This window comes from Oxyura jamaicensis, chromosome 8 (assembly GCF_011077185.1).
Source record: "Oxyura jamaicensis isolate SHBP4307 breed ruddy duck chromosome 8, BPBGC_Ojam_1.0, whole genome shotgun sequence".
Classification (NCBI taxonomy): Eukaryota; Metazoa; Chordata; class Aves; order Anseriformes; family Anatidae; genus Oxyura; species Oxyura jamaicensis.
This window is the reverse complement of record NC_048900.1, coordinates 3,090,509-3,118,382: the sequence shown is the minus strand read 5'-3', so window position 1 is coordinate 3,118,382 and position 27,874 is coordinate 3,090,509. Positions and strand designations below refer to the sequence as shown.

Here is a 27,874-nt window from a genome sequence, read left to right as displayed (position 1 = left end):
ACACCTAAGTCATATTGCTCACCGTTACTTTAAAGATTGACTGCAAAGTGCAGCAAAGTAGAGTACTTGCATGACTATTTTTTTTTTCTTTTTAAATATCAGAATAGCTTCCAATAACTACAGTAAAGGCAAATTAGCACAGAGAGAACTTAACTGAACTTCAGGCTAAAATAAGAAGCAGATTCTTTTGGCCTGCATGCAGGAAATATTTGACTTTATACAGTTTAAAGTAATAGCACAGTTTTTCTCAATGCCCCACACTTCTGACCTGTAAATCCATGAATTACCACTATGTGATGATTCAAACAACAGGAAGTTTCAAAGGTGTTGAATCTTCCGGCTAGCTGTTGTCATCTAATGGGGAGATCTCCCTCAGAAACACAAACCTGATTTTGAAAGAAAGCTCTGTTTCTTTAAAAGTTTATCTTTGCAATTTGGTTAGATTGCAGCCGTTTCTGTGAGTTGGATCTTTGCCATGCAGTGGCTGAAAACAAGCGTTGTTCTTAAACACATTACATGCCCAGCTGGAATTTACGTGTGGCCTTGGACTTTAGTATTGAGAGAAAGTGATGGCCAGAACGTTCAACTGATCACCTTCAGACCATTTTATCTCTTTCTTTGTTTAAATGCCTTTTAAATAACTAAACAGATTGCGATAGCCTGATAGGCAGGGAATAAACAGTAGGGTGAAAAAAATATGTATTTTTATAAGTAAGAATTCATATGAGATGAAGGGGCTAGGGCACCAGCCTCTGCAGTTTGTTCTTACTGAACATTCTAGTCATTTGGCAGTATTGGTTTGACCTTTCAGAGATGAACTTGGTGTCATTGTGAATTTTTGGACGGCTGAAACATTTTTTGTCTTGTTTTTAATCCTAGCTTTGCCACTCTCTACTCATTGGCTTCAAACAAACCATGTTTTCTGCTTCAACTTCTGTGTAAAATGACACTGCTAATATAGATATAAAAATAGAAAATCACAAAATTCAATGCATATATTTTTAAAGAAGTCCAAATATGTTTTTATTATTATTAATATAGTTTTTTCCACAGACTTTAAGATACGTTTTATTGTGCTTTCGATAAGAGCTTCTCATAAATTTGATATTAAAGGTCTTATGAGAATGGGGTGACCAGACTAATTTTTGTTTTACATGTAGGACATATTAGTCCTGATTACTGAATCACTACCAGCATTTTTATTTTACTGTAAATTGTTCCAGTTAACACTAGTGAGATAAGTTGAGATCTAAGAGTTCAGAAATCCTGTTCCTAAAGTAACTGTAATAATGTTTTGTCAAGTGGAACTTGAGGTAGAACTGAGATTGGGTAGCAGAAAAACTCATCAGTGTGTGGAAGAGCATTATACTAGGTTTCAATTCATCCGGTAGTTCCACGGAATCCAGTTTTAAGTGCCTTAAACCGAGGCACTTGTTGGTTAGTGCTTTTGCTAGCAAGCTCGTTGTGCCCTGTGAAATGGGATAATAGGATCTCAGGTACAGTGAAATTAATAATTAAAACAAACAAAACAAAACACACCCCCACAGAAATGATGAAAACATTGAAAACTCAATTAGGTTAATATTTCAGTACTTTTATCAGAACACTTCAATAATTTGATCCATATAATGTTACGGGCCCACACCTCATGAAATGGGTAAAATGATTTTACTACAGCCCTTTATCAACTGACTTAATTATGATGTGATTTGAATTAAGCAGGGACTTTGGGTAAAGTGGCAGGTTGCTATTGCATTGTAACACCTGCACAGACCTGGCTCAAATATTGGCAACCACAATTAATTCATTTCAGATAAGTAAGGGAATATTTTTGTATTTAAATTCTCTTTAAGTCAAAGTAGATGCTCATTTTGGTAGAAAGTATCTAACAAGTGTACTTCAGCTGTTGCTGAATCAGCACAGACACAAAAACAAAGTAGGTTTCTGTGTAGTGTGAGTAGGAAACCTTATTTTACTTAGTGGCTCATGCCACCAGGTGGCTATGTAGTGTAATTGACTAAAAGCAGTAAATTCGCATTTACCTCTGGGTAAACAAATATTTTTGTTAAATACATTTCCCAGTGTTCTTTGTTATATGTAATGTGAAAAATTTAAAAATGAGTGAAAATAGGGAAGCCTGATTACCAGAAAGACCAAAGGAAAAAATACATAAAAAGAGTATTTCTTGAGGCCAAAGGTAAAATCAGTTGATAAAACTGGTAAGTTTTAAATAGTGTCAGAGCTCAAGGAAAAAGAATTAAGTGTGGAGAAAAATATTTCATCCCACATTGTGACTTTTACCCTCGTTTATTTCCTTTTAAATGGTCAGGATTGTTTCCATGACTCGAGATTCCCTTCTCACTGGGGGGAAAAAAAGCATGTGAAAATTGTAGGAAAATTTCTTCCTAAGATAACATTATTGTCATTATTTCCCTAATACTCACTTAACTAAGCTGGTAAAGCCAAAAAAAAACTGAAAATCTCTTGATTTGAACTCAAGTATACTGTATAGTTTGCTTACTAGCCAGGAGGCAATTTGATTACAAGGAACCACATAACAACATGGGGCCTGTTCAGACCTAGCTGCAATGGCTTATTGTTTTCCATATTCCTTTGGGCTTGAAAAAATAGCACAGCTACCAGTACATGCCAATATTGGACTGCATACTATTTAATTTCCAAAATTATATGTTTTACTTATTTCCTCAGTTCTTAAGCAACACAAATTCCCCTTGAAATACTCGCCATGCAGTCTGCTTTGTAAAATTGCTATTGTTCTCAAAATTATAAGCTTTGAGCTACGTCCTTATGGCCTTGCCAGAAACTGTGAAAAAAAAAAGTCATCAGCTTCTCTTTATATTTGATGGTATGTTCCAGGACACAGAACAAAGGAATTCCTTTGCCACTTGCCATAGTCATCCTCTGGTGGAGTTCAGCAACAGATTATACAACTTTATCTCTCTTCAGGCTTGTAGTACGATTAAAAACCAACTGCCAGCCCTCTGTGTCTCTAACAGATAATACGGTTAGGGCAGAAACTTCTGCTTTGCAATAAGTGTAGCATTGTTAGGAGCAGGTTAACACAGCTATAACTGCAGTACATTTTACAAAGAAGATAAATCCATGGGCTTTTTATAGTTCACATATCCATTTTATTTCCTTAATACTACTTGACTATTGATACTTAAGAACAAATTAACATGTAGTATTCTGGCATAACAATATATTCATTAAGTCTGCATAACTATATATATATATTTTTCTCTCAATAGAGAGACTAATATATTTGAAAAGAATCCTTCCAGACAGATTGGTGTCTGTGCAGGAGGCTGGAGGTACTTCTGCTCACTAGTTAAGGACAATAATTGTTGTCTCTTTCTTTTCTTGTTTTATAGCTCTTAGCAGTAGTTAACGCCTGCCTAAGTATTACAAAATGAGATGCAAAGCAGCATTCCTTTCCTTACCTACTTTACCTTTCACATATAAGCTAATACATTTTCCTAAATTCTCTGTAGTTCCCAACAGCATTGTGGCTTGCATTTTCATCCCTCCTTGCAGATCTGTAGACTTCCATAGAGTTCATATTTCTAGTAGTGTTTCAGAGGTATAGACCTCGTTATGTCAACGGGTCAAGACCCCTAAAATCAGATCTTCAAAGAAATTTAGGTAAGAGTACCTAGCGTAGTCTGCATAAACTTGGGGCCTGTAAGCAGGGTTTCGCCCTACGAACGCCTTTCTGGCAGCAGAGCACACCCGTACGGCCAGGCTGCGGCTCCTAACCAGCAGCGCCAACAAGCCCAGCTCAGCGGAGCTTTTCCAAGGACGAGGTCTCGGTCAAACCCATGCGGTAGGACTGGCCACAGCCCCCAGATACCTCGCACAGCCGCATGCCGCACAGACCCCGCCGCGGCTGCCCCCCGCCCGGCCCCTGGGGCCCGCGGGTTCCGCCCCCGCTGCCGGGGCCGCCCCCGGGGCCCGCCCCGCCCGGCGCTGCCGCCAGAAGAGCGCCCGGTGCGGCGGCGGGGGCCGAGCAGGCAGGTGAGGGGCGGCTGGGGGCTCGTGGGGTTGTGGGGGGTTGTGATTTAACCGGCACCAGGGAGCGCGGCTACAGCAAACTTTTTGGACTGTAAAGCTCGTGCTTTACAGGCAGCGGTAATCGTGAAGCGAGCTGAAAGCTGGGGCCCTTCTGAGCACCTCTTAACTGCTGTCCTTAATGCAAGTGCTTCTGAAATGCTTTAGACAGGACTCTGACCTGGTTTTGCTCTAATTTTTTTTTTTTTTTTTTAAATGCTAGAAAAGACTCTAAAGGTAAATGCAGGGTTATTGCACCTGGAAGTCACACGGCTCACATGCCTCTGGCATATTCCTTGCTTCTTAATGCTATAAGAGTATTTTTCTGTTACTTCTTTGTTAATATTCATAGGAGGTAACCACATGGTAACTGCTGCAGTGTAGCTGAAATAGTTTGTTGAGTGTAACTAAACTTATGCTACTTTTTAGGCCAGTACACACCTTAAAGGGTTCTTGGTATACTTACAAACTTGCGGGGTTGGGGCCTTAACAGTTTGTATGCGGAGTGGTTGTCCCATATGAAATTAAATAATTAAAATAAATTGCCAGACAGGGTGAAATTCTTGCCTCTTGCTCATTCTTGGTGAATATGAGGGAGGGTGGAAAAAAAAGCTTAAGTTCCTCTTTAAGACTTCTTTCTTTTCTTCTGAAAGAAAACATCTCTCTGATATAATAAGCTTTAAAATCATACTGTAAACTTATAATAACTTATGCTTTGAGTAATAAGTTTGTCTTTTCCTTTTTTCCCCACCTTTAACTGCATCAGAAGGTAATTAAAGTAATGACTTAATGCAAAGCTGTTGTGAGGTATGTGGAAGTTCAAAGCAAAGCTGTGGGGTCAGTACTTCACGATAACTTCACGCATTTCATCTGAAATCTAGGGTCTTGTGGGCTTAGCTGGGGATGCAATAAAAAATGTTTGCCTGAGGTAAAGAACCCTCATAAATATTTCCTTTTTTAGTGCCTGGGTCCTGTTTCTAGTTTCAAAAGAACTTCCTCTGATCCTGCATGTGATAAAGGTTAATATTGTGAGATGTGAACCAAATAGAAGTTATGATGTACCTATAAGCTTTTGTACTATAAGTGAAAGCTAACGGCAAGTTTATTTGAACTTCTGTCACTGTAACAGAAGGACTGGCCTTAAAGTTAGCACCTGCATTTAAGCTTGAAGTTAAATGTGAAGAAAGTTAAAGCAGAAGTCTTAAAGTTATCTTTCCATGTTGTCAGAGTAGGAAGACCAACAGGCTGAGGTGTACATGTTTTCTCGCTTAGTGGTTGTGTGTTTTTTCTTAATTTTGAAAGGATAACGAATTACTGTGAATGTGAAAGCTAGCTGCATGAGTAAGGGCAAAAACCGGATAATTAGATACGGCAACTTTCAGAGGAGCAGGAGAAATTGACCCATGCTCTCTTTCTCAGAGGGAAATTGACTCTTAAATATCAAGGCTCTGCTTTGTACAAGTGTGTTTCTAAAGAGATTCTGCACAGTATGATGTGGGCAGACACCTGTTCATACATCTTATTTTGCTTTAGACAGCTTTTTCCTTTCCTGCTTACCCTCTTCTCTTGGGGTGTTCAGCAGAAAAGTTTTGGCCATGATGGTTTTTGTCCCTTTTGCTTGGCAATATGTTTGTCTTGCCTGTCCTCTCTCTTCCTGAAACTAGTTTTAGGCTTCATACTATGCAGCTAGTGAAGTTCAGTCAAATAGCTGAAAGACAACTTCTGTGAAGAGATCCTTTGTGCGTGGGCATTCAGTGTTTGAGGAACTGGACTGCCAGGACTTGCTTTCCTGTCACTACCTGCAGGGACTAGAAGCCTTTTAAACACAGGAAGGAATGGATATTAAAAAAGTACAAATTTAGTATGGACCTTCTCTTTGCCTCTGTTGTCATCAGGGACGTGCTGATAACAGGGAAAAAAAGCTTACAGATGGTGTGTATTTATAAATTTTCTCTTTGTAGGTAAGTACAACAATGAGAAATATCTCTTTAGTTTTAATTCTTCAGTTGTTTTGTTGATTCTGAAGCCACTCTGTAAGTATCTAAATTAGGCTCCTAAATCAGCCAGCTGAAGGCAGGTAACCAGGGCTTCTCTCTCTCCCCCTTCTTGGGAGAGAAAATATGCAACTGCTTTTGGTCTTTGAAGTTTGACACTGTTAAAGTGATCCACCTAAAAGACAGCTGAGTTTCCTTCTGTGCTTTACATGCAGCCTGCCTGGCTAACCCTCCTAGCAATCCAGTTACTAGTTGAAGCTGTGTGACCCGCTGCAAGTTTTCAGTCTTATTTGTAGCTTACTGTATGGTTGGTTCTGGCTCTTTCAAAATCTGTTTCTACAGTTATAACACTCAATTACTCCAATTGCTTCCAATCTTTCCCTTCTTTTTCCTTAGAGGAGAAGGAGGTGACTCCTGCGTGAATGCGATGGTAAATTTCAGATGTTCAGTCAAGATAACACAGCCACGATTGTTGCTTTACAGAAGCTGGTAGATACTGTTAAACAAAGCTGTCTTTCTCTTTGCAATCGGCCTTTCCAGGCCCTCTCTTAGGGTAAAGCCAAAGACGGTTACTTTGACGAGAACATCTCTAAGAGTTAAAGTTCAAGCCCATCGCAAGTAGCAAGAATGCTAGCTACTACATCTCCATTTCTGCTAGCTGGAAGGTGGGTTCCAGCTTGCTCTTTCAGGACTATCTCTTGTAGGTTTTCAGTGAGTTACATGTTAGCTACATGTTATTAAAAATAACTGACCTGCATCCCACTGCTGTTGGAGTAACGGGCCATGCCTTTAGGACTGCATCCTGATTCTTCTGCACGAATTTCCACAAATTCCTTGTGACTTACATGTGGTGTAGGTTGCCCAAAAGGGTGCTCTCACTAGAAGCTCTTTATCTTGGGTTCTGACCTGTCCAACAAACGCCAAGTAACATGTGGTAACTCAAGTAATGCTTTACTGAAACTCCAGTTCAAATTCAGCCAGCATTGTCACTTCATAAGTCATCTCTCAGTTCTTAACAGTGACTAATCTCTGCATGAAACTGGATTTTACCATTATAGTCAAGTTCTGTATGAAATAACCAGTAGTTGACATTGTCATTATTTGAGCCCCTTCTAATGGTAATGAAGTTTTCCTTTCGTGCCTTCCCTCCCGGGGCAGGGTGAGGGGCTGAGTTGTTATACTGAAGCGGGAGGGTGAAGGAGGGAATATGTTTGTAGTCATGCTTCAAACTGTTGGGTGTTGGAATATTTTTATGTGAAAATAAAGGTACAAAACATAGTGGTTTGGATAACTTCCCTATAGTAATGATGTGATATGCTATAGTGTCCATTAGTCTAGGAGTTGTATTTCAAAGGCTTGTAAGTAAGTCACTATGACCAAAGGTTCTCAGATCAACAAGCTATAATAATTTGGAGTGGAAATGGTATTTTCAAATCTTGTAGGTAAGAGCAGACCATTCCACTGTTTGCATGCCTCAAAACTTGGGTTAACAGAATCAGATTCTCATTCTGAATCTAGGTTTCTTGGCCATACTTGGTGATCTAAGGGTTTCGCATAGTTCACTTTCGGTCAGATTTTTTTATTCACTTTTCTAGAGAATACAATCAAGCTGACATCTGCTGATTCACCTTTGTGGGAACCTTTCTTAATTTCAGCTATGTTTATGGGAGGAGTAGAATAACCGGATGAATGAGTTCTCTAAGATAGTTTTGATCAGCCTCTCAGGTTCTTTTTGACACAAGGCAGAGAGCTTGTTTTGGTTTTACTTTATTCTTTAAAAGGCATTTATTCTTTCATAGTGAAGTTGAGCATGATCTACATTACACTTCAGCTTTCCTGAACCTAACCTGTCTGTAATGAGTACTCTATGCAATTAAACCTAACGCCTCTTTCTTGGTTGTACTTTTATATGTAGCTGTGAGATCTGGTTGTCTTGCCTTCCTGTGCTCTTCCAGCAAAGGGGAATATCAGGAAAAAGTTGGATGTTGCACAGTTTACTATATATTTGCTTACTGTAGACCTCGATCCTGTTCCCTGTGGTTGATCAGAACAACTCGTTGCGATTCTTAGTGGCACTACTCTAAGTAGCAGTCCTGTGTTATAGGATATAACATGCTAAGCATCTAAAAATACAATCTTTTCTGACAACGTCACTTGGAGGGAAATTACACTGTTATATCTGTAGATCTCTCTAGAGAAAAGAGAACTCACTGAAAGAAGTGATCAGTCTACACTGGAGTGACTTGTTTGCTGGGGTAGACTTACTTATTTTTTTTCTCTGCTGAACAGGTGACCTATTTGTCCAAATACCTGGTGGTGATGGATGTAACTGCTTATTGATCTTCAGCCTACGTATTTCTTTCACTTCTCAGAATTGCTTATCAGAATTGCTGTTTCGTTAGCTTAATTAATTCCCAAGCTATTATGTGCTCTGCTTTCCAGACTAAGTCACTTTTTCCTTCTCTTAGGGTGCTATACTCAGGAGGGCATGACATGCAATTCCATGCTCCTGCAGCAAGTACTCCTTTAAAGCTAATGGAGACAGCTTAGCTTGCTTGAATGAGGAAGTTCTGGGCATCTCTTGGTTATCCCCTCTTCTTCTCTGTGTATTCCAATTCTCCTTGCACCGCTCATTATGTGAGGCGTGTTTTGAACAGGTCTTGGCTGAAGGCCAGACAAGTGTGTGCATGTTACAGAAGGGGTTGGGGAACACTGTAGGATCCTAACTGTTGGGGGCAGCAGGTAAGTGATTATAAACTTTTATTTTTTACATTATTCTTTAAAAGGCACATATTCTTTCATAATGAAGTTAAGCATGATTCACATTACACTTCAGCTTTCCCGAACCCAACCTGTCTGTAATGAGTACTCTCTAGTACATTTTTTTTTTTTTGCTTTCCTAAACTATTACCTTAAATATTAGGTTATGGAAGGGATTTTGTGTTATGAAAGAGGTTTTTGCTATGGTATTGTAATTACAGTCCAGAGTTCTTCAATCTGAAGAAGCTAGTTAAGGAATAATCCCAGAAAGCTTGATTTCCCTAGAATTGTGACCTATTACAATGTTTGGTCTATAATTAGTTTGCGAGATGTTTTCTGAAAACATACAGAGAGGATCGTTAACAGCAGAATGATTGGTGCTATGAGAGTGCTGAGGGCTTCCTGTCTTTCTGCCTCTTTAGCTGTGTAGGTAGAAAATGGAGAGTGCCAGAATGTATTTCCAGGTTGAAGGGGAAGATGGAATAACTGTTGTTTAAAGCAATATTCTAATCTGCAAGGTACTATTCTTTATAAGATCTCACTTTGATTCTTGAAAGTGTATAGAGAAGATTGTTCCTCTATAGTTAACCCTATTTAAAAAAAAATGTTCTTCAGTACAGTACTTTTCTCAGGTTTTGGCATTTTGTCCTTTTCCTCCACTTACTTTTTTTCTGTTCTGCCAGCTTTTGAGTTGGGTTAGTCTGCTGAAGAACTTGTTTCACTTTAAATCCCTACCACATCCTCTGCTACTTAAACTAGAATGCAAACCAACTTTTTTATTTGTTTCTGTGATATGCAGCCTTATCTCTTCTGGAAGCAACGTGTTTTGAAGATTTCTCTTGTACATATAAGCTGCTTTAATACCACTATTGTACAGAAGCTTAGTTTTTAGCTTCCTATAAACTTTAACTTATAAATAAAATCACATTGCTGTAGATTTGTGATAGCTTGGGGAGATACTGGAACTAACAGAAAACATTGACTAACTAGAAGTTATAGATACTATCATAATGTTATCTCGGGTGTTTGGAGGAGGAGTTTTTGTTCTAGTTCCTGAAATGTTTGATCACCACCCCCTAGATTTTGTTTACTGGTAGGAAGTTGAGAAGGAGCTTTTACATTGAAAGGTGAACGTAGCATTGCCCTGGATTTTTTGAGTGTTTAGCACTGCATGTGTGAGGACTTTGGAAAAGTTAATAATGATTACTCTTACAGTGTGTAAGACTAATGATGTGTCTTGTTTCTATTTGACTGCCTGTAGATATCAGAGTTGAGTCTGAAACATCTTTGTGTCTCGCTTATCTTCACAGCCATGTGTGCTATCAGGGAACTTCTTAACCTGGTGTTTCTTATCACTTAGTGCAGAATGGACAGAAAACAGACTTATTTGCCTGGTCCATGTTCCACTAGAGCTGATAATTTTTTATTTTTTTTTTGTCTAAGGATTGGAAGGATGGTATCTTAGTTCTCCCAGCCCCTTTGGACATACAAATGCTTTTTCTTGTTGGCTAAGACTTTCTGCAAATACGGGGTGCAACTGTAAACCCTGCATGCTGCAGAACAACAGAAGAATTACTGCAGCTTTCTTGAAAACAGCATTCTTTCAGAACAAATTATTGTATGATGAATGCTGAAATTTAGGGGTTCCTATAACTGTATTTAGGCTGGTCAGTCCTACTTCCTCACATGGTTTTTCATGTCTCCTGTTCCCTCAGAGATTATAGCAAGCAATGATATTGTTGAACTAATTGTCTGGAGCTCCAATACTCAAAGGGAGAAGTTCTAAGGAACTCCTGTGTTTGTCTTAAACATATTTCTGTTTAACCTGTTATACCAAATCCTCTTTTACATGTATAAAATCTATTTCTGACATCTGGTAACCACAGTCTCCCTGCAGAAAGGGGAACTTGTCACCTGGGAGTTCTTTGTCATAAGTGAAGAAATAGACACGAGTTGTGGAAACTCGTGTTGGCAGTCCTAATAATGCGCAGTTTGGAGCTATGATTAATGAATGAGTGGGAATGATGTTAGCTGGGTATTTTTTCAGTACTGTGGATCTTTATACATCAATTAAAATATTTTAAGATCCATCTGTCCTGTAGATGTGTTTAAGGGACTTAGCTTTTTTTTTTTTTTTTTTTTTAAGGGAGTGGGAGAGCTGTAAATAAAAGAAATTTTAAAAGATGATGTAAATGTCCATCTGGTGGATCAATGGATCTATACTTTTGAGCATATAAATGGCCCGAAACACAATCTGTGAAAGTCCTTGCAAAGTCTGGTAGTTACAACAACCACTTACTCATTGTAGCTACTGAAGATGGGAATGGTATTTTCTCATGCAGCCTTTTGTTTCCAATGTGCTTCTAAAGTTTAGTATTTCACATGTTCTAAGAATGAATGGTGACCTGCAGTGTAAACGTTTGTGGTATTTAATTGCCTGTAACTCTCATACTTTATTCAGATGGAGCTGCCTGGCCTGGCTTCTGGTGTTTGGATGCTTATTTGCTTCTATGTATCTGTGAACGGATATCCAAATGGGAGAGTAAGAGAAGCCTGCATGAGCATGATACCCTGTCATGGTAGCTCACCACAACCGTCACCTGTGCACATCATTACAGTTAATTGGACTGAATTTAAACCTGGGGACACTATAGAAGGTATTGTGTCACTTATAACTGAAGAGTTTAACCTACTGTTTCTTTGTGTTGCAGCATGTATTTACTTGGGTAGCTACAGCAGATCTATTTAAACAGCTGAGTGTTGTTCAGGCCATCCCTTCAGCAACCACTTGGTGCTTGTAAAATGAGCTAGTGGTTGTTGCTGAGGCACTTCGTTCGTCCTCTGGAGAATGTTCAACTTCCTTTTATTTTCATTATTGCTGCAGTTCACCTGTCTGGACCAGATTTTGAAGGATTTTTCATACAAGCACGGGATGCAGAACACTTGGATAGCCCTGCGGTTGGTTCCTTTATATTAGTTGACCGGAGACATTCTCAGCTTCTGACATGTGGCCGTACCAAGGTATAATCTACTTTCTTAAAATGAAACATCGGGCACTGGGGTGTTTGTTCTGCCCCATTACAGATGTGGTATAGTACAAAGCGATGTAATTCCTGAGTTCAGTAAGTCTCCCAGGAAATTGCTATAACTTGCAGCATAGAGGCATGGCTTACTGCAATTTTATTTGTCTATTCTTATAAACTACTTAAATGCTACTGGTGGTAGAAGACTAACGACTACGGTATACAGCAGTCATAATTAGTGAACAATGAATATGTTCTACTGCATACATGCTTGTTGTACTTCTTTTTAAGAAGACATGCTCTATTTGCTTTGGAGAAGAGAGTAACCAATTGTTTGTCATGCTTGTTAAGGACGTAATGTCTCATAGCAAGGAAACCCTCCACAATAATCGACCGAAAGCAAACACTAGAATAGGCCATTATCCTTAGTGTAGCTGTGTCAATTAGTGTTAGTAGAGCTGGTAACAGGTTAGATCACAATCTCGATATTCATTTTATTTAAATTCATCATGCTTCACATGCAAGAGATCTGAACTGACTAGTGTTTCAGCAACCAGCTTGAACTTTGTGCTCATGTGAACTGATCTGGACAAAGTATCTCAATCTTCCTGGATGTTTTTTTCTGTTTTTACCACCTGCCCCAATTAATGTATACTGTAATGTGTATGCAGTGCTGTAACGCTATGGGGTTATGTTTCGTGCCTTCTCTGATGAAGACTTAGTTCAGTGTTGTGCCTGACTTGTTTACCTTGTGCAGGTAACTCTGACCTGAACACATGTTCTCTGTAATACTGGTCCACTTCTCTCGATACAGTCATTACACTATTCCTTCATTTTCTCGTGTCAAAAAGTGTTATGACGCTGTTTCTGCATAAACACTGCAGGGATCTCTCTTGTCACTGAAGTCTTCTGGACTAAAAGACCTCTAGTTCTTCCTTTCTAGGCTTTGTTTGGCAGTATGTATGATTTCAGTGGTAGACTTCATCTGAGTGGATCATGACTGACTGGGGAGAAGCTAGTTGTCGACTTTAAGTGGCTTACAGTGAATATGTGCAGTATAGCAGTACAATATCTCTTCAGAATTTAGCTGCAGCCTATGTAATGGATGGGTTAAATAAAATGTCTTTAGTGAATACCCTCTGTGTAACTCTTAATATGTACGTTTTCAGAATTCAGCTGTCAGTCACACAAGTAAAGCAAAAAAGAATGATGTAAAAGTTTATTGGATTGCTCCTGGAAATGCACCAAAACACGTACAATTTCTGTAAGTAAGTCCAGTATTAGTTTTAACATTAAAATGCAAATAAAATAAGCCTGTACAGTTGTCTGTGACAAATACTGACCAGCAAAAGTATCCTTGGACTAATGGTCCCAAAAGTCAACACTTGCTTACTGCAGAGTCTACATTAATATAGGTATTTGTTCTTCACATAAGGTTTGGAGGTTATTGTTTGTTTTTGAGAGGAGAGTAGGAGGGAATTCTGAGACTGCTTTCTTTGTTAATTCCAGTTAACACCTTAATTCTCATATATGTGGTACGCAGTGGTAGGATTTTTTGTTTGTACCTAACAAAATGGCACATATAACATCCCATTATACTGTCAGTGTGTTTTTTTTTTTTTTTTTTGGAACTAGTGGGTGAAAGCCAAAGTGTAAAAACATCACCCTTCTGAGCTTATGATCTATGCTAGAGACATGAATGTGTTTTATATCTAGTAGGGCATGTAGTAGGATGCTTTAAAGTTATTTTTCCCCCTTGAAATGCTTTCTTATTTCAAAATGCTAGAAATGGTGGGGGCTGGCATAAAGATAGGTGTCTAGCAAGTATGTTGTAGAAACTATAGGAGCTCTTTTTCCAAGTAACATTTAACTGGTAATGTATATAGTACTGACCAAGTGTGCATGTATTATTTCTTAAGAGCCACAGTTGTGAAGAAATACAAGACTTTCTGGGTGAAGATTCCTGGTCCTGTTGTTTCTCAGCCTAATGCACCATTCTCAACAACAACCTTACATGTGACATCTGAGGTTGTAACAACATCGCATTCAGTTTCCTACTTAACAAAGCCAGTAAGTAATTATAAACCTGAATAATCCAATCTCTAATGCTTGTGATGAATGAAATTTAATAAGTCCCATTGATACAGTTAGAAAAGGAAAGATGATAGGAGTAACTTACATATCAGACTAAGAACACAGATGTCTACGCTGTTGTGTTAGTTTAGTTGCTTGAACTTCTGTGGGTTGAATGTTACCATGCATCATGTGGGTTAAGTTTTAAATGTTCAGCCTTCTAAAGTTCAGATGAAAACTTTGTGTACCTGGGAAGAGACTTACTTAGAGTCTTGACTCCTAACTTATTCAGTAACTGCAGGTTCAAAAACTCCTAAGTACATCTATGTTACTGACTTCTACTACTGATTCTTGACATTTCAGCGGATTGAGAAAGCATCACTACTTCATCCAGAATAACATTATGACTTCTAGTACGTCTTGTCTCATTGCTTGTCAGTGGAGTTACTGTTTTAGAAAGGAAATAAAGCTCTTCCCTTCTTCCTGCCGTCATCCCGCAGTTGAATTTGACCTCTCTAAAATTAAACTGAAGGAAGTTTCTTTTGAGTTCTTGCTGTTTAAGGTTATTCTGCTATAATGTCTTTGACATGAAAATTCAACTTAACTAAAAGTACACCTTAGAATTCAGTATTATTTTACTTAGTGCCTATCTGGTAACTATAGGGATGGGTTAAGAAATTGGTATGTTGGTGTAGATGGCACTTCTTTCCAGTTTCTTGTATGCTTTCTTCTACAGCAGGTTACGAAGGGAAAAAGAAGAGGAATTCACATTGCTTATGACTTATTTTTGATTTGTTTTCTAGTTTAATGCATCAGGTTGTGGAATTATGAAGTTCTGCATTAGGAATCCTTCAAACTGTGATCCTGGAAGTGCTTCGTGCCTTTTCTTATCCTTCCAGCTGCAGAAGAGTTCAGTACTTATTGAAATGAGTGGTGCCAGTGAAGGGTACTTGGCATTTGCATTTTCCTATGACCAGTGGATGGTGAGTGTCCTACTTCTGCTTCTCTGGTTACTTTTGTGATCCTGGTAGTTTCAATGATACTTCAGGAAACATGCATATGGGAAATGGGTTAGATTCCGAACCAAGAAATTTCTTCCTTATAGTGCTGAAAGAAAGCACAGGTGGCTTTTTAGAGAGGCTTGCAGTCTTAGCTTGAGACTGGCTTTCTGCAGTAAATCTCCCTGTGGATACCTGTTTTTCCCTGAATTCGGCCTTAGTAATAGCACAGTAGTTGACTGGAATTCCTGGTTGGATAAATTTTGCTTTTTTACCTAGGAAGAAAAAACACCACCTCTCAGAACTTGCATTGCTGTTTCTGAAAACCACTTGCATTTCAGCATTGTTCATATGAGAGTGACTCAATCCTGTCTTTACAAAGTGTTAAAATATTTTTTTCGAACTGCTTTTAAAGTGAAGGGACAATGCTGAAAACGTGAATTCCATAAAGTTTTGCACAAAGATGCTTTTTATTCATGTTCCTACTGCAAGAGCAATTTGTTCCTAACAGTACATTGTACGTTTAGAGTTATGAAAAACAACTTGTAAATAAAGGGTTTTAAAAATCATTAACATCCATCTCTTTATTTAGAATTTTACTAAAACAAAGAAGCTTATGATAATACGGTTGTTACATTGGAGGTGGGGGAGGAATGTTAAATCATAATATTCCTTACTGTTTGACTTAACGTGGTTCCTCTGTACCACTGAGGTGTTTGAAAAGCTGGGATATAGCTTAACAGCTTGAGATTTGAGTCTTTTGCTAGACTTTTGGAAATGGTCGTTATAGGTTTTACTGGTCTAGAAATATTTTTTTCTCAAATTTCTAGGGTGATGATGATGCATATCTGTGTATTAACAAGGACCACCATGTTAGTGTAAACACCGCATACCTGAAGGGACGAAGACCTCCTGTGTTGGATTCAGAGGTATGCATGGAAACACCTAAACCATTCCACAAATGTGGGTTTGAAGTGATGAATGGTACGCTGCTGCTTTGTGCTTTTATTTTACAAAGCAAATGTAAATAGTCAATTGGATTTAGAATTCTTTAAGTCGAGACTGATTGGGCTCCTCCTCAAAAATGCAAGTTAGACTTCTGAAGGTAACAATTACCAGGAAGGAAGTCATGGTGGGAGTTTACGTGATGTAGGAACTTTGTGCAAATTACTCATGCAACCCTACCCTTTAGCTAGGGCTGAGGTTGTGGTCTATGTATCTTGGGTTAGAGGGTAGAAAGGAAGCGTGGGATTATCACTGAGTTGTAAAAACTTGTAGTAATAAATCTAAGCCTTAGGTTGCTACATTAACTTACTGACATACTTTCTAAGTTGGTATGCAAAACTATTCTTTCCTAAGATCATTGCTGTGTCATTTTGCAAGCAACAAGAGTCACTTGCACAGGGTTAACTTTAAACCAATTACTCTCCAAATCCCTTTTGATGTACTAGTACAGTAGAAGGTATCACAAAAAAGTCTTGACATAAGCTGGAAGTATCTGCTTAACTAGGGCCTTTAATACAGAAGAGCAGCAAGTTAGGATCTCTACAGTACATTGTTGTTAGGATTGCTGTTCTTACCTTTATACCTGCTTCCTTATGATTGTGCTGGATTCTTCCAGTTGTTTTTGTAGAGCTTAACAGGTCTATGGGAGAAGACTGTTCATTTCTCTACTATAAATGTATATCTTGAAAGCAGCTGACCCAAAATGTGATGATCAGTCCCAAGGGTCAGACTAGATGTTTGGAAAATTCTTTTACTGTGGGGGTGACCAAACATTGGAACAGGCTTCCTAGTGAGATAGTTGATGCCTGATGTCCATCAATGTTCAAGAAGTGTTTGGATAATGCCCCTAGCATGCTTTAAATTTTGGGTAGCCCTGAAGTGGTCAGTCAGCTGAACTGTCTTTGTAGGTCCCTTCCAACTGATTTTTTTTTATATTTTGTGTTCTGCTATTGTACTGTGGTCACCTGAATTGCAGGGGAGAAAATGACCTCTTGGCTGTGTTAGCATAAGAAATGTTTTATCTTGTGACCTGAGATACAGGATGCTGCTTGTGTTCTGCTATTTTGAAATTAGCCCAAACAGTGGCCTTAAAAGCAATAAAGAATTCTATTTTTCTGGAAAGACTGAGTATTAAATCTTCTGTTTCACAGAATGCCCTTGAAGATGTGTCATGGAGGCTTGTCGATGGTGTTCTTCAATGTTCTTTTAGAAGGAGTATTCATCTTGCAGCATATAAAGAAAGGTTTAATCTAGATGCCAGTTATTATATCTTTCTGGCAGATGGGGAAGCTAGTGAAGGTAAACCTGACTTGCGTAGTTGCTGTTCTTTGAGCAGCTCTAAATGTGTTACTGTAATGTAAGATACACCTTAGCTGAGAATTAGTATCTGAACTAAGGACTCTAGTTTCCAAATTTGAGAGAGGCATTTAGTCCAGTCATCTTTACTGGCTATCTAGATCATGGCTTTGATTTTCAAAGTTAAAGACTACTTATACTTGTATTGCATGTGCACTTGATGCTAGGAACTGTTAGCTGCTTAATATCTAGCCACACTTCTTAAAAAATGGAGTATAGCATCAATGGAAATTATTCTTCATGTTTTGTGTGTAGTGGAGAAAGCTCTTCTCTGTAGAGGGTTGAATAGGTTCTTGTATATTAAGTATGCAAGACAACTTAGATGACCTTCAAATTTTGATTCACAAATTAGGTTCCTACCATATTGCACGTTAAAGGTTTTGTATAATTACACTCCATAGTTGTAACAGGGCTTACAATCATGAATAAGGAATAGGCTCACTTTACAAGCGTGACTCGCGTTTGCCTTAAATAAACTACTTTGTCACTGTTTAGGTGGGCCAATATACAAACATCGTCGTCAGCCTCTAATTACCAATGGAATGTACAATGTCACAGGCATTCCTCAGGATATTGGAGGTTCCCGGTCCCCAAGACTCATCAAGGCTCATGGTAAGTTGCACCTCTCAGCTTTGACTTCCATTTCAAAATTAGCTAAGACTGAGTTTTCCTCACTATTGCTGAGTATGTATTTCCTCTTCTTGTCATTCACTTTATTTTTACCGTTGGATAGCAAGACTTGAGATTGTCAAAAAAGTTAAGCTATTAATAATTTTTCATTTCAAAACAGTTATAAGATTCTCTTTACCCAGGAAAATGGATCTGTGTTTGCCTTTCCTCTTAAATTTTACTTAGAACTTGTTTTTCTTTGCATCTTTCTCTCTCACTTATTTTCATTGCTTTGTTGGTGCAGATCTATCTGAAATGAGAAACCCTTCGACTGATTGTCCAGAGCTGTTGAAGTGAATTTTCTCTCCTAGTACTGGACTTTAAACTAGGCCCATAAGAGAACTATCACTCATCCTGTTGATGAAAGCCTGTAATAAAGGTCACCCCTTGTTCTCTGATGTATAAATTGGTAACAAGACAGTATCTCTCACTGTATGTAGGGATGTATGTGAAAGGCAAAGTAGCCAGAGTTGCTCTGTCATGCTGAGGGTGTTGTAAAATCATCCTTCTTATGGATGAAAATCATCCTTCTTATGGATGATTCTGACCTCTAGCAAGATAAATGTTATAAAACTGTAGTCTAAACCAGGTGATTAGAAACTTATCACCAGTAAATTCTGACAGTATATGCATGGGCTAAAATATTACATGGCCGTTGAAGCAGTATTAGCATACAGCTAAATGACTTAAGTTTAACTTGTGTGTTTTTTTTTTTTTTAAGGAGCACTAATGTTTGTTGCTTGGATTACTGCAGTTAGTATTGGTGTCATTGTTGCACGATTCTTCAAACCTGTCTGGTCTCATTCATTCCTGTTTGGAAAGGAGTTGTGGTTTCAGGTGGGCAAAATCTCCCCCTAGCTGTATGTTCTATTTCTATTAGCAAAACTTAAACATACTAGATTCAAGAAATAAGAGGTCAAACTTGGTGTGGTTTTCTTTTTTTTTTTTTTAGTCTTATAAAATGGAATTGGAAAATAAAATGCAAATTGAAAATTCAGACTTGAATAATAAAAGCAAAGTCCAAAGAGGCAGCTAAGAACATTCTTATCTGCAGATCATTAGATGTATTCTAATAGTGTATTAAGAAAGTCATAGTTTCTGAAAGCAGACTTCAATTTTCTAGGTGCATCGTATGCTTATGTTGACCGCCGTCATGCTTACAAGCATATCTTTTGTTTTGCCTTTTATATACCGAGGAGGTTGGAGCAAAGTAAGTGTGTGGTTTGTTTCTAACATCATTGTAAAAATAGGACCAAATGCATGAGAAGTAAGTCCATTGACTCTAGTGTTACAACTATTGTCAAGGGAATTGTTGTAAAAGCTATTGAGAAGGCAAACTTCAAATTCTAGCAACACGGAAGAATGTTGTCTCCTTTATAACTCTAGCTAAAGGAGACTTTAAAGCTAGTGCTCTCTGCTGTTTAGATGGAAGAATTTCTCAATACAGCATAAAGGTGGGGCAAATCCTGGGCAGACTCATCAGTGTCTCCCTTCTTCCTGGGAGAACCACCTCTATCCATCTTCAAAGCAGCTTGTTCTGTCCTGTCACCTCTGCCAGGCTAAACACATTACTTTTCCACCACCGTAATTCTTATACGCTTAAATAAAATTAACATTTGTTTTTTCTATATCTTTACATAGATATGATATTCAATAAAAAATGTCTTCTGTTTTAGCAAGCAGGTTTTCATCCATATCTTGGTTGTGCTGTGATGGCTCTCACAATCTTTCAACCACTTATGGCAGGTTTCAGACCATCTCCTCATGCGCCAAGGTACTCAACTTACTCATTTAGTTACAGTTACAGAATGCAATGTTTTCACTTGATTGTTACTGCTTAAAATATTTTTAATGCTCTTTGAGCTTTATTTTGAATTACTTTCCCAATCAACATAATGCTTTTCTTCATTTTTGTAGGAGGCAATTCTTTAACTGGTTTCACTGGAGTACTGGTACAACAGCTAGAATACTAGCTGGTGAGTAAGAGTAAATTGTAACTCCGTTTTAAATGACTTGAAGGAACTCTCGTTAATTATCTGGACTATTGCTCATCTAAAGCATCTGGACATCTAGGTATTGAGTTTTGGCGTATGGGTTTTCTGTGCCATTTCAACTCTGAAATAAAAATTAAACCACAGATGATAGTTAAATCCCTTTTTTAACATGTTTCACTTGCTCAGCCCTGTTTAAGGTAGGTTCAGAATGTGTTGTCTTACTTTCTACCTCCTGGTTTCTACCTCTTCACATAAACTCTAAAGATGCTTTTTCCTTCCACCTTTTTGCTGGCCATATTCTCCATTATTTTTTAAGTTACCATCAGCTGCAACCTTAAGGGTATCTAATACCAAAGATACTTCAGACAAATGTTAAGGATCTCTGTAGTGAGGAACTGTTTTTTTATCTTGAGTCCTCTTTTCCTCTTTGAAATTTTTGAGGATATTGTTCTTCTTGTAACATAGCTCAATAATTCACTATTGAACTTAAATAACCATAATTTGGTCTTCGTTCTATTTCCATAAGGTTCCACAGGCAGCTCAAACACAAGTTTGGGTGACTTTGGTCTTGTTGGTCATCACACATGCTAGTGATTGTGTGACTGCACAGGGCACTGAGCAGGATGAAAACTACTTTGGCATCCTGGCCTTCTCCTTCCTTCTCTGTTTCCACACCCACCCTGCCCAGTGAAAGCTTTTTAGTTGCAAGGATTCCTTTAACCTCACTCCCCAAGCAACTGTAGGCAGTTTGTGGGAAATCTGTTTCCAACGGTGAGAAACTTGTTTTAATTGCACTGATGCAGTACTGAATGTCTCTGTCTCATTTTTGCTGACTAGTGGTGACTATGTTCTTGGGGATGGATCTACCAGCACTTGACCTACCAGACCCATGGGACACCTATACAATGATTGGTTTTGTAGCTTGGCATGTTGGTATTGATGTTCTTCTTGAAATACACAGCTACTGTCTCATACGGAAAGGTACAAGCCCAGCCAATCTCTTGTTTTTACCTTGCTTGGTGAGATTTGTGACAAGAAAATCTAAGTGAATTGAATTTGTGGAGGTGTTTTTTGGCTCTTAACTGAGAAGCTGAAGGGAATAACTGTCGAGTAATGGTGTGATATCTTCTTTATAAATTGATATAGGAGTAAAACAGTTTTTGAGACCAATGTGTTACAGAAAAATTGTTTTTGTGCTGTCTCAAGCGGTAGCCTCTTATTTCTCAAATCACAATTCATAGGGCAGGTGGAAATGTGCAAGTGTTTTCCCAGAATCTATCACCTTTTGCTGTGGTCTTGTTCCCGAGTGGGGTAGGACTAGCACAGATTAATCCACACAGATTTAGTCTTCTTTCTATTGTCATAATTTACTGGTATGAATGGATATATTGCATGAGTAAAATGATCTGAAATGTAACCACAAATGCTTGTGATTTTGAGTGAACAAGGGAACAAAAGTGAAGTTATGGTTCCAATATGTCTAAGACTGATAGTAACTTCATTGGAAATTCTTAATCTTGCTGGCTGCTGTCACTGAAAGAAGATCACTGTACACAAGTAAATGACCGGTATCTAAAGCAGAGAGGAGACATTTGCAGGATGGAAGCAGCATGGTATCTTAACAGATGGTGTAAGGGGGCAAGTAGAGGAGTGATAAAAATAACTTTGTTACTGTTTCATTCCGAGAACTAGATGAATGAGTCTAATGTTTAAACAATCTAAACACAAAACAATTAGCAGTAAATAACTGCTCTTCTCTTGCTAACAGCTGAATTGATAGAGGATGACAGAGTACAGATATTGCAGTCACTCACATCTGCAGAAGCAGAGGTAAGGCAACATTTGTAAATACCTGCTATGAGATGGGAAGTGTTTTTTTTTTTTTTTTTTTTAAAAAAAGTAAAGGCTGACACTCCATTTGTTTTTCCCTTGCAGGGTCATCTGTTTAAACAGATTGTGTTAACAATCTATGTCTGTGGAAATATAGTATTCCTCATTGCCTTCCTGGCAGCAGTCTACCAGATATGAAATAAGTAATTGAAAACTCTGCAGTGAAGTACTGTGCACTTGAAAAACCTGTGAGGAATATTTTGTTTCCCTCAACACATCCATGAAGATGTAATTGAAGAGTAATAGCACATGTTAGGGAGAACTTGAATTCAAATCAGTAGAAGGATGCTGGAATCCTGCAAAAACTGTCTTCTGATGTGATTTTTAATGTGAGTCTTTGCCTGAGTAAGGAATTAAGCTTCTATTTTTAATAAGTGCGGCAACTAACTTGATTGCAGTTTATAGGCTAAGAAGACTGAGATGTATTGAAACCATTGTTTTGATAGTTATAGTTCCCTAAACCTTTTGGGAATGTTACTGGAAAGCATGATCCCAAATCTATCATATCTGTTCGCTTTACTGTGTTCTAATGATGTGAAATGTGACAATTTCCTGCTTGTGACAGTCAACCATTACGAAAACTTACTGAAGAGAGATGTCACAAGTGCAGGTTAATGCATTGTTTATCTTTGCAGTTAAATGCAAAAGTTATTCTCTGCTCTAAGAGCAGTACACATGTGCATACGGGTTTGGGAACTTCAGTCCTGCAGTTAAAACACAATTTGTGTCACTCAGAATACTGTTTTGTTCCCCTCAGTGCTTCCAAACCATAAAGAGGAAGTATGTTCACAATACCAATGCATTAAAACTGGTTGTGCTTATAACTCTCAAACAGGAAGAACCTATCAGTATATGCATGTATTTGTTTGTGGTCTTGGCCAGTTGTGGCTTCTGAATTACTGTTCTGTATGAGTTAGATGGGTTTGTTCTACTTGATTCTTTAATTGAAATGAAAATACTTGTTCGATAATGTTGCTCAAGTGTTTGTACTGTTGAGTGAAATGGAGATTTGGAGTTGACCTGACTTCAGGAAAGCACAGCTTCTGTTAATGTTAAATGAGTCCTTTGAGCTGTTGTGCTTAGGAGACAGGCTTGTCTCTATGTGGATAAGGGAGAGCATTTTTTAGTCAATAACAGGTTTATCTGAACGATATGAACTAGGTAAGGGTCATGGAAAGAGATTATTAAATTCTTTGGTTCATGGTTTACTTAGATACAGAGGATCACTCTAAAACAGAATTTCAGAAGTTAACCCTTAACAAAGCACTGAACTACATGACACATTTCTTGTAACAATTCAAAGTATACTTCTAGCGTAGGGCTATTAACCTAGCTAAGAATAAAGGTGTTTTGGAGTACTAGAATAGCAAATACTGGGGCATATCTTGATATCGACTGTTTCAGCAAGAGCTCTCTACCTGACAGCCAGGGTTAAAGCACTCATATGAGTCAGGAAGTAGTTCTCTCCATTTACTAAAGCTGTCTAGTTTGGCCTCTTCCTCTGAAATCCACAATGCAGTCTGCAGTGACAAAACATTCAGAAAGCTACAAACTTGTAGTCAGTTGTCTTGGCTGCTCAAGAAATTTCTTTAGCCATAAGAGCATATATATAGCTGAGATCAATCCCTCTGGTAGCAGCAGCAGTAGACAGAAAGGTGAGTGTAAGCTGAATGGTCCCTTTCCTCCCATCTGGAGAAGTCAATCTGAGATTGAGAAGGGGGGGACCGTGAAGAAATATGGCAAAATACAGGCTGAAGGGTAACAAGCACTTCATTGTGTGTTTTTTGATCTCAAAAACCTGGGAATCACAGGTCTATTTAATACTAAAATTTTGAGGGACTTTTGTATACTCTTAAGTTTATAGAAGAATCTCTAAACTTAGGTGTGATTGGCTTTTGAAACTAAGTCAATGCCAAATTATTTCTGTAATACAATAGCTGTGCTATGTTGCTTCATTCTCATGTGAAAGTGATCACAGGATTTTTAAAACATGAATGTAGGTATCTTAATAAAAGCTTTTTTTTTTTAGTAAAGTGAAAACACTATCAAATAGAAAAAATAGTTTTGCCTAGCAGCAAAATGGATGATCTGTTTTCATAGTAGGTACTTATTTTATAAATTAAAACCATCTAAATTCTTGCTGGAGAAACTCTTACTGAAACTGAATGTTGGAATATGAACATGTTTCTCGTTTCTCTAATGTAGAATAGCTCTTTCCCAAGAGCTATAGAGCTGGCAGATTTATTTTTTGTTAGTTGCTCTGTGGATAACTTTTGTTTCCTGATACTAGCAATATTGTGCAGTTTGTGTGAGGCCTCTAGCATATTCTAACATCTTTGATTTAAAGACTTGTTAATTTTGTGTTCCCCCTGCATGACTAGTAAAAGGAAGCAACGCGTGACTATATTCTAGTGACTATCCCTATGTTCCTATTATTCTTTAAAAAATAAGCTATGCGAGAGTTTGGTAACAAAAGGCAGGTAGCAGGAATTTTGGTTCTAGAGGCACTATTGGCTGTATGTGCCTTTTCTTTATTGATAACTTAATATTGTTCGGAGGAAGATTTCCCTTTTCTTCACAAAGGAAGCCCACTGAAGAGCACTTCATAGGAAGAGATCAAGAAGGTTTTGATGTTCTTTCAGACTCGGATTAAACTTGTGGTGACAAATCAACAGTAGTGTATTTCTGCTTGGATTCTTCTAGATAGGCAAATACTCCCTAGTGAGTGGGAATTCACCAGTTTGTTTTGATTGAATTGTTAAATGAAGTCTTCAAATACTGATCATCTCTTTACAACTACAAATCATGTTTCTTGTATATGTTTAGAAGAAAACTAAAGTGGTGCAAGTTGCTTGAATGCTTTTGAATTCTTTGCTACTTTGCTTTACTTGGCATCAAGTTTTTGCTAGTTGGTATGGAGGCTGTAGAACGAATTAAGAAATAAAACTTTTTTTTTATGGTGAATGCTACACTATTTCCTTTTTTTCCATTTATTAAAAAAAAAAAAAAAAAAAAAAACATTTTGGGGAGACTTGTATTGAGTGTAATAATGCCAATGTTTTTTTCCTTTGCCCAGGTTTGAAAAGGTTGGAGAGAGCTTGCCTAGCTTTTGTTTTGTATCTCCATTTGTAACGCTATGTGGCGCTCTTGTTTAAACAACGGCATTTGTATTTTGCTTTCAACAAATGGTGTTGAAAATAGGAAGTGTTCCTAAAGCTTGAGACTTTTTATGATTACCTGATTTATTCAGTGAATTTAAGTTCACTGTAAAGCAGTTCATACAGATGAGAATAGATGTTTCATTATGTTTAAGCTTTTGTTTCCATAGTTATTACCTGTTTTGTCATGTGAGTAAATTGTACTTTACACATGTACATCCTTTTCCAAACAACTTAGGATAAATGGCAATCATGGAGGAGAAACCAAAGTCTGCATTTCAATGCGTAAGTTAATATCTCAGTGATTCCTGACCTAGAGACTCGATGTGAAAAGGAGGATGGTTAAGAAGGATGATCTGCTAAAACTGAGATTCTTTGTTTGGGTCAGTTTGATTCCAAGCTCTCTAAAGGGAGTGCCTACGTGAAGGGGAAGCTGTTGCATACGTTTACCTGAGGGAATGACACAGCAGAATCAGCACATGGCAAATGCTTCAGAACACGTTTTAGCTTAAATGTAAACTAATTCAGCTGTTGCATAACTTCTGCTTTTGGTCTTCCTTGTGCTCTTCAGAAGTGACTTTACATACTACTTGCTATAGAAGCTGAACATCTGCATCACATTGAACAAGGAATCCATGACAGTCATCCTGAACAAATGAAACTGTGCTTAAGACTCCAACTTCGGCTTTATTTCAGTTTTTTTTTTTTTTTTTTTTATGCTGGACCACTGAAATTATTCAGCTATAATAGTGAATTGGGATTTGTATGGTGCTTGTACTGATGTGAAAAATTACTTGCCTTCTTTCAATTCTGTTCTTGATATGGAATGTGGGAGAGCTCTGGGGCTGCACCACTCGGCTGATGAATATCTCTACTTCCCAGAAACACGCTTCTTGAGTGCTCCATTTTGTCTCTGTTCTTCCAAAGTGATTAACTGCTATCCATGCTGCTACTTAGTGTTGTGTCTTAACCTGTCTAGCAGCTAAGCACCGCGCAGCCCTTTGCTCAGGGGTCTGTATACAAATAGCGTATTAGTGTGGGGCAGTTCAGACTCAAACAATAGTTCTAATATGTGATGCCAGAAGTGCCACAGGGCAAAGCAGATCTACTGAGCCTAGTGCAGTCTACACAAGTAGCACTAACGTCTGCTTAGGGCAAGAGATTTAATGAGACTACAGTGATACTTTTTCTTTCTGGCAAGATCTCCTTGCAGCTTGCCAGAATTGGTGTAAGGAAATTCTAAGGTAGATACTGCAGTTGGACTGAACCTTTTTAGTGATAGGACTTATCCATGAAATGCACAATGAATTCTAGAAAAAAATTAAAATCCATCAGTGTTTGTCTTCCCATTTAATTATTCACCGTCAAAGCATTTGCTTTTAAATCCATTTCTTGTTATTGTTTAATGACCTGTACTTTATCTTCCTGCCTTTATCATGGTTCTGTAGACAACTCATATCAGTCTTACTGTTTTTTCCTATACGATTGCTGTGGTCAGTCATTTTGCACTTCTGATTTATCTTGATTACTCTTTCACCCTTCAGAGAAAGGGTGACCAAAACTCTACTTAACATGTAAAAAAACAAACAAACAGAAAAACAAACCTCTAACATGTAAACATGCAAGACCTTGCCACATTTCTTTGGGTTTGTTGTCCATTTGTAGTGAATCCTGAATTTCTTTGTGTTCATGGAGTTGATATTTTGCAAAGGCCTGTCTAAAATACTGCTATGGTGCTCCCCTCCTCCCCAAGAGGTTGGTGATACTGACTGAACAGCTATTTGTGCTGTGTAGGGTTAAGGTCTTCTGTTTTTATGCTTCCATCTTTCAGTACTGAAGTTCACCTGCCAGTTTACTTACATTTACTTACATAATCACTCTTGTGATGTCTCTTGTTTTAATTCTTTTAAGCTACTTCAGCAATATGTAGGGAACGGTATTTTTACCCCTTTGTCAGCTCACTTAAGTTTGATAGCAAAAATCACTGGGGCAAGGCAGCACAAACCGATGTGCCTCTGTAAAAACTGCCACTGTTAGTTCATGTCTCTCTTTTCTCCTATCTAAATTGTATCCTATTGAGAACATAGATGTCTTAAAGGTAACTCTCTGCTCACAGAACCAACAAGTAATGGGAGAACAAACATCTTCAGTGAAAAGGGAAGGAGAAAAAAAACTCACAACAAAGCAGCACAGGCTAGACATAGAGAAAATGTAATATAGTTTATTCATTTTTATCTACTGTTCCAATCTCCAGGTAACAATCTCTCAAATCTTAAAATTTGAGATTATCCTACTTACTGTTCTACTAGAGACTAGGAGCCACCAAGTGTTTAGAGGCTACGCATCAGCTGATTACTACCATCCACCCTCAGTATGAGGTAGTAGTTTTAGTTTCCTGCTTTGAAACAAGGAAGACAAGCAGAAGGTTACAGTTGCTTTTAGGTGGTATGTAATTTCTGAGTCAGCTATATACGAATAATACAACCTGAGCTTTTTATCTGCTTAGCCATTCAAACCAGCCTGAGACCTAACAAAATAAAGCATCATAGTGATTTGAATATAAGGATATAGTGCTTTGAGGCACTTGTTCCCCAAGAAGAAGGTACTGGAAAAATCTGACTTGCCCATGACCTTTCTAGACGTGGTTGTACTTTAGGGCTGCTCTAAGCACCCTAGCTACTCCCTCGTGTGGAAAGAATTAATACGTTGGTGGTGGGAGTCATGGACCTTGCTGGAGAGCTAAGCCCAGCAGTGGCTGCACCTACAACAGACCTGGTGTGGCTGCAGGACAGGTCACTGGCCGGTCACAGGTCGGTATTTCTAAGAGGGGCCTTGAACTAATTTCAGCTCCCCTGGCCAACTGAAATGTGTGCTAAGCGCTAC

The 27,874-nt window shown here is 38.2% G+C and overlaps 1 protein-coding gene across 3 annotated transcripts; it reads left to right on the top strand.

The window, feature by feature from the left end:
• Window positions 1–3,982: 3,982 nt before the first annotated feature.
• Window positions 3,983–24,797, top strand: FRRS1 (ferric chelate reductase 1). Of its 3 annotated transcripts, none has more exons than XM_035332949.1 (16): window positions 3,983–4,038; window positions 11,287–11,482; window positions 11,710–11,846; window positions 13,018–13,112; window positions 13,768–13,918; window positions 14,725–14,904; window positions 15,750–15,848; window positions 17,076–17,223; window positions 17,776–17,892; window positions 18,671–18,786; window positions 19,073–19,159; window positions 19,626–19,723; window positions 19,867–19,925; window positions 20,781–20,924; window positions 21,712–21,773; window positions 21,879–24,797. In XM_035332949.1, exons 2-16 carry the CDS (start codon window positions 11,287–11,289, stop codon window positions 21,969–21,971), a joined length of 1,782 nt encoding a protein of 593 aa, XP_035188840.1. In that variant the 5' UTR covers window positions 3,983–4,038; the 3' UTR covers window positions 21,972–24,797. The 3 variants fall into 3 exon arrangements, with proteins under 3 accessions (XP_035188840.1, XP_035188839.1, XP_035188841.1); XM_035332948.1 differs by lacking the exon at window positions 3,983–4,038 and adding an exon at window positions 4,239–4,308; XM_035332950.1 differs by lacking the exon at window positions 3,983–4,038 and adding an exon at window positions 4,882–4,999.
• The last annotated feature ends 3,077 nt before the right edge of the window (window positions 24,798–27,874 follow it).

Coding starts and splice junctions, on each gene's coding strand:
- FRRS1 (XM_035332948.1), top strand. CDS start 4,288: ATGCTAGAAAAGACTCTAAAG. Junction 14,905..15,749: donor TTTCCTATGACCAGTGGATG/GTGAGTGTCCTA, acceptor TCAAATTTCTAG/GGTGATGATGATGCATATCT. Junction 19,160..19,625: donor ACCGAGGAGGTTGGAGCAAA/GTAAGTGTGTGG, acceptor CTTCTGTTTTAG/CAAGCAGGTTTTCATCCATA.